Here is an 11,639-nt window from a genome sequence, read left to right on the forward strand (position 1 = left end):
AGATGGCTGAACACCTGCCTGCCCATGGGAAGCAGTGAATGAATTCCTTGTTTTGCTTTGCTTGCGTGCGCGGCTTTTGCTTTACCTATTAAACTGTCTTTATCTCAACCCACGAGTTTTCTCACTTTCATTCTTCTGATTCTCTCCCCCATCCCACCGGGGGGGAAGTGAGCGAGGGGCTGCGTGGGGCTTAGTTGCCGGCTGGGGTTAAACCACGACACTGGTGTTATCCATCTCCAACGCCCCCAGATGCTGCTTTAGGCAGGATCTCTAGGGAGAATAAAACCCACCCAACATACGGTAGTTGGTGATTCTGCCTTTACTTTCACTGTTGCTATTATTACAAGCTTCCCTGTTTTCATTACGGTTTTCACTATTTTTACTGTTTTTCCCTCTCACTATATTCACTTTTTTTTTTAATTAAACTATCATTGCATAGCTCGGAGACCCTCAGAAAAATTTCTTGTTCCACCTTTTTCCTTCCCCAGTAAAGTATACATATTGCAATTCCTGCCTGCCCCTTACATTTTGGTACAAGCTCTTTTTTCCTCCTCATAGCTTTTCCAGTGCTTTTTCCCGCAGCACTGTAATATCAAGGATAATTAGCACACTACCTGAATTTGCCACCCCTGTCACAGTTGCTCACTAAAAATCTACTCTGCAATAATGAAACTTGGTATTCTCCAGGCAGATAACTGAGCAATAATTAATAACCATGGCAGTTGGACGCAAAGAGGTAACCACCTGTTTCCTAGTCATATTTAAAAAAAAAAAACACACACACAAAAACGAACATTAATGTAATTCTGAACAGCAAGGGCATTGCACTAAAACATTTTCCTAAAATCGCACAAAATTAAAAGCCCATAAAGGGCATTTTTCCAGACTGCCAGGCAAACAACATTAGTCATTAGCTGTATAATACTTGGCAACTACAAAGCATTTCTGTCCAAAGAACCCAATGCACTTGAGACACATTTAGACTAGAAACTCTCCCAAGAAGTAGGTTAAGTATTATTATCATATTTTATCCATAAGAAAAGTGAGGCACAGAAAAATCATGCATCCTGTTCAAGGTTACAACAAAAATTAATATGAAACGCAAGAATAGAATCCAAGTGGCCCAGCTCCTATTTTGTGCCCTGTGTACAAGAAAACACCAGTTCGTGCATCACTCATTTCTCCCGTGACAGGAATATAAACGCCCATGGCTTATCTGCAGAGGAAAGGAGTCCACAGCCAATAATCTGCAAGAGCCTTTCCACTCCGGCTCCCTCTATGAAGCACTGATCCTGCTCTTACAAAGCAGATTAAAATGTGCTCTTCAGAGTGCAACAGAGATATCCTTGTAGGGACTTGTCACTTTGCTTCAATTAAAATCTTACTTTATTTTTTCATTTCTTCCCTTCTATGAGCAAACCAAGGGATTTTGGTCACTTCAAATCTTTTCTTTAAATACCTTCTTTAGAGCTCCTGCTCACTGAGAATACCAGTATCTGAAGCTGCACCACTAACCTTCCCACTTTTACCCCAGCAAGCACAGGGGATCTTCAAAAGCAACCTCCAGAAGCATTAGGCAAGCAGATGATCCAGTTACCATGATACAGTTTTCCTCAATGCCACACGTCTTTCACTGATATTACAGTACACCTGAAAAGAAAATGTTTCCCAATTTGGGTGGATGAAATCTCAGCAGAATAAGCTGGATCTCCATGGAACAGTACGTCACAATATTACAACACCGCACTTTTGTAGAAAAAAAGTCCTGAAAGGACAAAATCTTGGCCATCTGCCTAAAATTCCGAAGAACTGCCAACATAGTAATTCAGTTACATTATCCATGCTACTGTAAAACTACATTGAATTAAAATGTTTGAGCACATCCAAAATTTAAAATTAATGTTCCTTGGAATGAACACCTTGTTTTACACTCAAGTTGAACAAAAAAAAAATTACTTCAACAGTGTTCCTCTACTATTATGGTTAACATTTAATGTCATTTATTGTCATTAAACTCAATATTTGTGTCTAATCAATACTAAACTACCAAGGGCAGTCGTAACAAGTCTCGACTTTCTCTACAGGCTCTATTGATTTCTGTTTTTGAGACCTACAGCAAACACAATTTATACAAGTAATTTATCAGGGAACACATCAAAATAATTTAATAAACAAAAACTACATATTCTTTTTCTCTTCTGTCATGTGACAGAAAATCATTTTAACTCATTAATGGTAATTATCTCAACAGTTCGATTTTCAATTTATGTAAAAACAAGAGGAAGCTATGAAGTAACAAATTTAAATCCAAATATTTTTAGTGTATTTCAACATGCAGATCAACAGTAATACTTTTTCATTTTGTATTTGCCAGCGTATTACTTTTAAATAAATTTATGACAACTCCTGTCCAGCTTTGTTCACTTGGAATATTTACAATACACTGATACTGTAAAGTTTATGCAAGTTGCCAAAATCTTCTTTTCACAGATGAGTAAATTAAATAATTTGATCTAAATCCTACTCACCCAGAGAGTCACCAAATCAGACAAGTCGATTTTTTGCTTTCTCCTTGAAGTGGTAGGTAACAGCGTTCCCAAACACACAGTTATCATGTTTTTTAAGTACCATCTCATAATGATAAAACAATACCACCACCACTCACATACATCTACCCACACAGGTTCAAACTAAGGAACTGGGATTGGAATATAGCAAACGGACAAATGCAACTCTGAAAACAGTAAAGCATACAACACTGCACTTCAGTGAAGTTAAAGTCAAGGAAAAAAACTAAAATAACATCACCTGCTCAAGACTACAATTGTTCTAAATTTCCCCCGCTTCTACTGCTGTTAATAATATTATTTGAAAGTCTGAAAACAAACTCTTTACTGCAAAGGCGGGGGGGGGGAAGATGACTGATAGAAGACAGTATTTTCACTTGGGCCAGTAAACTCTAATACTGCTATCACTCAGCAAGTCAGGGAAGATAGTTTGCTGCTATCCAGCAAAGTCAATGTTTCTCAAGTCTGGCAGAGAGAGTAATTCTATAGTGTTGGTTTGGTGGTTGATCCATTTCGCACATACTCTTCAAATAAACAAACAAAAGCAAATAAACAAAAAATCTCTACCAGTGATTAAAGCTCAAATGTTCCGCATGAACTACTTGACAGCACCCCATCAAGAGAGGGGAAACATGCCCTATAAATGCATTTGCCTTGCTCAGTGGACATACAATACGCTGCGTATTTTCTGTTCCACTGTCGTCAATGGAAACACCTTAACAGGCACTGCCTTGGGCATGCACAGGGCTAAGGTATACAAATGATTTGCCAAGGGCAAAGAGGATGAATAAATATACACTACAGGCGATTAAATAACCTCACCAAAGCAGCAGATGGAAAACAGAAGTTCATACCACCCGAAGAATGAGTTCAAACTCCTGGATTCCAAAAACCTGCATCTATCCTGACTGCCAGCATTACTATAGCTGGATCATGCCATCAAAAGCTTTATTAAACATTTTATATATGGATAAGTATATAATATTGGTTTAATCACATCATCATAAAGTATTTTTTCCCCCACAAAACCCCTTTGTCACCCAGTATTGAGAACAAATATCAAGACACACGCAGTTGCTTAGTAAATGATGCTCTTATTCATGAGATCACGTCTCATCTACTGTGGAAAACGAGAAGCACGCAGGAACAAGGAAGGCCAGCGTAAGGGCACTTGCTATGGACGTGTCCTGAAGAGAATAGAAGTGAGCTCTTCCAGTGCTCTGTCACAAACATGATGTCACATCTTTTTTTAAAAAAATCAAAACTTAATCAGTATTTCAGTCTAATTTAGTGAGCGACTTTTAACAATTCCTTTCATCTAAACTTATAGCAAATGCATTCTCTCCTGTGTGGTTTCCTGTGAATTCCAATATAATTCAAGCAGCAAGCACCTGGTAACGAGACATAAGGCAGCAGCACCCTGCAGGTCCAGTCCTGACTGTTCCAAGTAGTATCAGGCCACGCACGTACAAACCAGAAACCCTTCTGACTGCTACTGTCATCTTGGATTTCAACTGCTCAGACACAACAATCATATTACAAAAAATTCAACAGCTGAGATGTACATAGTTACTAAAACCAGAAATCAACTACAATTACTAGACAGAGACAGTCCACATTAAAAAAAAAAAAAACACCAACAAAAAAACCTACTACTGATTTCTACAAACTTCCTAACTAACCAATAATACTTTATCTGCATTACCCATACAGAATGATAGCTCTTTTTTGTCTTATCTAATATTGTATCTTCAGTATTACATTAGAGGGCACATATAGATCCTTCTGGGAAACAGCACATCAATTGTAATGAAGAAAACCTCTTTTCTTAAATAAAATTGAAGAGGAGGGGGGAAAAAATATTAACAAGTAGACCTAAATACTGTTCCATGGCTGCTACATGCCTCCACACACCCTACAGTCAAAGTAATTTACTTGTATGATTTCTACTGATACATAAAAGAAGCTAAAGCAAAGAAGAAAAACCATTTAGCTCTTGCTTGCAATAAGATCAACTTAAACTTCCTGTGTTTTTCAGCTATAGCTTGAGAGCTCTATTAAACACCTGGAAAAGTAAAGTTCCTTTACAGCTGCATGTGTATGTAATTAATGCATTTGACAAGCTGTTGTGTTCCCAAACAGCTGCTTCCATTATATGGACAACTTTACCATCTGCAAAACTATTGGGTAAACTACAGTAAGTAAATATCAGGATAGCAGGTGCTAATAAATAACAAGCGCTGCCAAGATAACACACTTCTGTAAGGAAAGTTTTAACTTTTCCCACTGTACTTTTCTATACCCCTGGAGCAGGAAACTCAAGATACTTAGAAACAAAAGAAACTAGTGTTGTGACTCACAGGAGCAGTAAAATAAGGTTTGGGGCAAATATCTCCGAAATCACAATTAAATGCAATTAATCTCTACTGCACTAAGCCAAAGAGTTAGGCCACTAAATTTGCACCTAAAAGTGAGTCTCCTCACAATACATAACCAGCCACAGCTACACATATTAAATGTGGTAAATAAAACAAGTTGAAAAGGGAAGTCTAATCTCCTATGTTAACATTCATACTTTAAACAAAATTTTCTATTTATGCCTCTGAGTATGATCTTCACTATACTTCCCACCCAGCACTGCTACTTAACCCAAAAAGCTTGTCCATGCATCCACGACCAGATCAAAATTGGGCATTTGCTTCACCCAGCATCAAAACAAAGCTGCAAATATAAACAAATAACTGTTCTAACATCCAGTATCTCATGAACCACAAGGAATGATGATTAATACAGCCTCACCTGAAATTTAAAAAAACAAAACTAAACAAGCTATTCCTTGTGCAACCAATTTTGCCAGAAAAAGTAAGAGTCACATAGGTAGATGTGATCCACCTCCAGATTTACAAAACTGCTTAAGTATCATACACCAAAAAAAAAGAACCAATTTGGTAGTACTATGCTTTAAAGAGCTTCATGTGGTTTATGGTATTTGGAAGGTTACTGTCATTATACTCTCCAAAAACTGGCTGAAGCTATAGTTTCTAAAGCAGAAATAATGATATAAATGGACCAACTAAAAATCTCAGCTTTTAAACAAACAATTATATAGGATAACTTTTGAAATGCTGGGGGTTTTTTTGTTTGGGTTTTTTTAAGAATTACCATTTCAGGCCTCTAATTGTTCTTTCAGTTTTAGATAAAAAAATAATGCAGCAAAGCTTTTTTTTTTTTTAAATATATAGTACTATGTATAGTGCTTTGATATACTGAACAATAATTTACGTCTCATGTGATAGCCCAGTTATTACTACCTACCTTACTCATTCTTGTCCTACAAGCTACTACTACCAGCCTCCCCACATTTTAAAAATAAACAGAACACATTGAAACATGCAACACAAAGTCTGTGTACTCATTTTTCCTATATCTCATGAATGCTGTTTTTGAATGGCACCATAGCCCTGAAACTCTACTCCACCTATCCTCCCCTGGCAGCCATGTGGCTATTCATGCCATCAGTAATGCATGAACAATCAAAGAGAGAGGAAAATGCCCTTATCTCAGCTCATCAAAAATACAAGCAAGCAAGCCACAAAGGGGTCACAAATTAAAAATTAAATGCGGACAGACATAAAGTGTATTGACACATCACCACATCTAAATCCTCCCTTTGAAGCAACAGAAAACACCAGACACACATAACAAGAATAGAAGGCGGCCAAAAGAGGTAATGAAATAACACTTATTCAAGAAGCGTATTTAGCAATGAAGAATTAAGCAGCAATATATACGAGCACCAATAGGGTCTTTGCCGCTAATGGTAAATCCAGCAGCTAATACCCTCACACAGGCAACTCATCTGCTGTTAGAAACAGGGGCGACCTATCCATGCCTGCTGGTTATTGCAAACCCTAGAAAGGATGCTAGTAAAGTTCAGAAGAACCATTAGGTTTTTAATTAGCTACTTTCTACAACTTAAACAGTATCTTTTATTTTAGCTGTAAAACAGAAGTCTAAGACATAAACCATAAATAATATATGATATGATAAAAGAAGAAAACCACTGGTTTTCTCCTGGAACATTTCACTGTGTATATGAGTACACAGGATGCTAAAACTTTCTGCCTTCTGAAATCAGAATCCAGGATTACAAAAAACTGCTCTTCGAAGCTCCATAACACTCTAAGTTAATAAAAAACTCTATTAGAGCCACTCTGCCAAAGCTATTTCATTTCCAGCTGAGTTTACTTTGATAATGACACAAAGAAGTAATTAAATCACTGAAGACTTAACTGCATTACAAGTTTAGAAGTTTTCATGTATAAATGTTAAATGGTTTTATTTTTTTTGAAAGTAGCAAATGAATTATTTTTTCTTCAGTGCCAATAATCTGCTGCTAACAGCAAGAAACACAAGAAAAAATGAAGCGTTTTCTCAATCAATAAATCTCTACTTAAAAATCCTTCCTGTCCCCCATTTTCCAATCATACCAAATTTCTGTCAATGCTGAATTCTACTAATTTTAGAAGATGTTAACACATATTTGTATTCTGAAAAGTGACTGTACAAACATTATTGTGGTATTCATACAAACATTACTGTAGTATTCTATTTTAAATCTGAGTAATATTAGATTGGTTGGCTCAATGTATAACAAGAATTTGTCTATGAAGTACTTGTGTAGTCTGAAAGTCTTCCTTACTCATGTATCGCAATAAATAATTTAAAGTGCAATTGTTGCTTTTAATGCCCTAAATATTTTCAGATTTATTATTCTTGCTTACTCCTGCTCTCTTGTATAAGGTCATTAAAAGCTACAACTCTGGAATCTCTCACTAGTAACAATTATCGTAACAGAATTGAATCCATCTTTTACATTTTGTAACAGCTCACTAGTATTTCAAAGATAATTTTAAGATAGCTTTTAAATACGTATTCATTTAAATATTTCTCTAAAAAGTAATAAGCATGCTCAAAAAACTCAGGATGGGAACAGGCAACCTGAAACATAACGGTGCTCGGACAGAGACCAGTAATAATTGCAATAATGCAATGTTTACTTTAATGCAATGTTTACTTATTTAATAAAATCAGATGTGAGGAAAGGAATATTTTTGACCCACAAGTAGACGATGTTCAGAGCGGAAAAGGAAAGATACCTATCCAATTTCTGTCTCTAGATATAGTCATCATACAGGTTTATGGAACTGAATTATGCTCATGAGAAAGAACATTCTTTCAACAAAAACAATTAATTTTTTAAAAATGTAAAAAACTGCATTAACATTATTTGCCTCTCTTTTTTTTTTTTTTTTAAACCTTACTTAAAATTCAGTGCAATATATACAATCTGAAAACACTAGGTATGCCAAAGCTGTTGAATACAAAGTTACTAAGTTACTTCTGAGACCAGGTGCAAATGTTTTTTAGCAGCAGCAAATGGTATGGAAAAGCACCAAGGTTTCTGATGATGACAACCTCCCTATATGTTTCTTTCCTAGAAATAGGTTTGGAGGTGACATAAGCTCTTGATTCTCTGCTCTAATATCCCACTGCCCTCTGCTACTGTGTTTACTGCCAGATGCAAGGACACAATATACTTTTATTTTATATCTACATAAGATGCTAAACAGCTAACATGGGATGGTTGGACTCAAAGAATTGTGGTCAATGGCTCGATGTTCAAGTGGAGACCGGGGCGTGACAAGTGGCATTCCTCAGGGGTTGGTATTGGGACCGGCGCTGTTTAACATCTTTGCCGGCGACACGGACAGGGGGATCGAGTGCACCCTCAGCAAGTTTGCCGATGACACCAAGCTGTGTGGTGCGGTCGACACGTTGGAGGGAAGGGATGCCGTCCAGAGGGACCTTGACAGGCTTGAGAAGTGGGCCCATGCGAACCTCACGAAGTTCAACAGTGCCAAGTGCAAGGTCCTGCACATGAGTCAGGGCAATCCCAAGCACAAATACAGGCTGGGCAGAGAATGGATTGAGACCAGCCCTGAGGAGAAGGACTTGGGGGTGTTGGTTGATGAGAAGCTCAACATGACCCGACAATGTGCGCTTGCAGCCCAGAAAGCCAACCATATCGTAGGCTGCACCAAAAGAAGAGCGACCAGCAGGTCGAGGGAGGTGATTCTCCTCCTCTACTCCGCTTTTGTGAGACCCCACCTGGAGTACTGCGTTCAGCTCTGGGGCCCCCAACATAACAAGGACATGGACCTGTTGGAGCGAGTCCAGAGGAGGGCCATGAAGATGATCAGAGGGCTGGAGCACCTCTCCTACGAAGACAGGTTGAAAGAGTTGGGGTTGTTCAGCCTCGAAAAGAGAAGGCTCCAGGGAGATCTTATAGCAGCCTTCCAGTACTTGAAGGGGGCCTACAAGAAAGCTGGAGAGGGACTTTTTACAAGGACATGTAGTAATAGGACAAGGGGTAATGGCTTTAAACTGTAAGAGGGTAGATTTAGATTAGATATAAGGAAGAAATTCTTCACTATGCGGGTGGTGAGGTTGTCCAGAGAAGTTGTGGGTGCCCCATCCCTGGAAGCGTTCAAGGCCAGGTTGGATGGGGCTTTGAGCAACCTGGTCTAGTGGAAGGTGACCCTGCCCATGGCAGGGGGGTAGGAACTAGGTGATCTTTAAGGGCCCTTCCAACCCAAACCATTCTATGATTCTATGATTATTCTGCTTGGGAGTTAACACCCTCTTCGAAAAACAAGGGCACACCTCGGTATCGCAGAAAAGTCTCCTCTCAACTAAAGAATGATTTTTAACCTTAAAAGCACATTTAGGTACATATTGTGCTCCTCAACTTCATAACAAACTCAGCGATTTTGACACTCTCAAACACTCAGATATCTGTCTACTGTACCACAAATCAAACATTCTGTAGGAATACACAACTAAATTACATTCTGTTACCTTATTTGACCATTTGTAGGCTTGAAGAAGTTGGCTGTAAAGGGGTGTTTTGTCCTGAACAGGATCTAGGCTCAATAGTCCACTATTGTGCAGGGGATGGTTCTCAGATGGTTTACCAACTAGGTTGCTCAGACGCTCCAGTTCACTGAAAGAAAACAGAATGGCATTTTTTTAAAGTCAGATCTGCACATACAGATATCTGAGATGTACAATCCTCCTGCAGGGACAGCAATCATGCATGAACTCTAATTTAATATTTATGTGAGTTTTAAATACCTGCCCAATTTGATTAAAAAAAACCCCAAACTTAATCACTGTCATTACCCAAACAATTTAAAGTGGTCTGTTAGTCGTTAAGCTCAGTGCTTCTAAGGAGAGAAAGTACAAGTCAAGAGTCTTTGTAAGACAACCTGGAAAGAGTCAAACTATGGTGGGTCCTGTTCACCAGCACTTCCAGAATTCAAGGCATCTCCTGAGCAATGCATACGCTCAGAAACTTCAAAATTCTGACTTGAGCATTGGCTGCAATATTAGGGGCAATACTAGAAATATTTTTTTACTCATCAAGAAGGCAGATGCCTTATCATTTCATTAAAGGTCTAGAAATTAAAATTGCCCTCATATAAATATACAGAAGAACTGGCATTAGTCCTAAGGCTGGAGATGGTCCTGAAAAGTCTGTGATTATTCTCAGCAAGTATACACATTCCAAGTTCTCAGGGCAAGGAAGCATCTTCTGTTTCCCACGAGCAATTTGTACATTTGTAGATGTGTATAAAATACTCAACTAAAGCATAATAAGCACTCTTTTCCCATGAAAAAAAGCTCACTGTGAAATTATCTATTATTGCTTCATATCTCATTTGTCAAACACTACATTAAATAATAACAAAAGTTAAGCAATTTTTAAAACCTGCATTAATCAGCTGTAGAAGGAAGACTGGCTACTTTGCACAGATATAAAATGCAGTTTTTCAAGTGATATGACTAATCAGGTGCCTTTCCTTTTGACATCTGAATGTTACATCCTACTCTGAACTTCAGAACTTCCACTAGATTAAAAGCACCGATTCAGACCCTTCAAAGGGTGATTTCTGAAAATCTCTGTAAAGAAAAATCCCAAATATCTCAATTTGCATTTAAGGAAGGTTACGAAAATAAACACCAACAATCAGGGAACTGACAGTTAAGAGACTTCCACACTTTACTACCACAAAATTCTCCTCTATCAATCACCATTCCTTCAAGTTTCCATGGCCTACATTCTTTCTAAGCCTCTGGTACTGTGAACACTCACGAATGTGCTTAATATTTCTTGACAAAAGAATACAATAAAATAAATGTGAACAGACATAACAACTAAGGATTTGTTGAACAGGGATCCCAGTCACTACTTTCATGACGTGAGCCAAGTCCATTGATATCATTAACTTCAATCCACCTTGGAGTATTCCCTTGCTACTTGAAATCTGTGCTTCCCAAACATGTAACGGAATATGTTACACTTAGATGCTATATAAATTACAATATTTTGGGGCAGTTATGTTTCAAAAAAGACAAATTAAATATACTCCAAAATATTTTTAAAAAGATATCTTGCAAGGAATCGGGAAAGAAATGGTCACCAAAGCACTGATAAAGCATATCCACTAATGGTGTGGAAGAGATGGTGAAAAAGGAACTGGTGAAGTTTGATGACGAAGCTACTCTCAGGTAAGGTAGTAAGGACAGAGACTGACTGCAAAGAATCGCACAAGAATTTCACAGCACTGAAATACTGGATGATAAACTTCAAAGTAGAGGAGTGTAAAGTACTACACACGAGACAAGATAGGTCAGAGCCAATTGCTATCTATTATTGTTTGGGAACAAGATTTTGGGGTTATACTAGATAATTCTTTAAAAAGCTCCCGAGCAAGACAAGAAGGATAACAAAAGGAACAGCAGAGCTTCCATGTAGGGAACCATGAAGCCTCCTCAACTTGAAAAAAAAAAAAAACCAAAGGGGTACAACAGAAGTCTATAAAGCTGTGTACAATATCATTCGTAAGAATGATTATCTACCATCTTTCCCAATAGAAGGGAAGAAGTGGGTAACAAATTATATTACCACAATCAGAACTAATCAGCAAGAAACAAATTCTTGTACAC

At 37.8% G+C, this 11,639-nt stretch overlaps 1 protein-coding gene across 1 annotated transcript in view; it reads right to left on the reverse strand.

The window, feature by feature from the left end:
• LOC104083182 (mediator of RNA polymerase II transcription subunit 27-like) overlaps positions 1-9,973 on the reverse strand; it is a gene marked incomplete at its 3' end in the record, with an annotated part of 64,845 nt that extends 54,872 nt beyond the window's left edge. Inside the window, exons 1-2 of the mRNA XM_009586583.1 lie at positions 9,915-9,973; positions 9,489-9,633 (exon numbers count right to left, since the gene is read on the reverse strand). Of these exons, the coding sequence (XP_009584878.1) occupies positions 9,489-9,633; positions 9,915-9,973 (204 nt within the window). The remainder of the gene's footprint in view (positions 1-9,488; positions 9,634-9,914) is intronic.
• Between the last annotated feature and the right edge of the window lie 1,666 nt (positions 9,974-11,639).

The sequence above is a fragment of the Fulmarus glacialis genome, unplaced genomic scaffold, assembly GCF_000690835.1.
Source record: "Fulmarus glacialis isolate BGI_N327 unplaced genomic scaffold, ASM69083v1 scaffold16411, whole genome shotgun sequence".
Lineage (NCBI taxonomy): Eukaryota > Metazoa > Chordata > Aves > Procellariiformes > Procellariidae > Fulmarus > Fulmarus glacialis.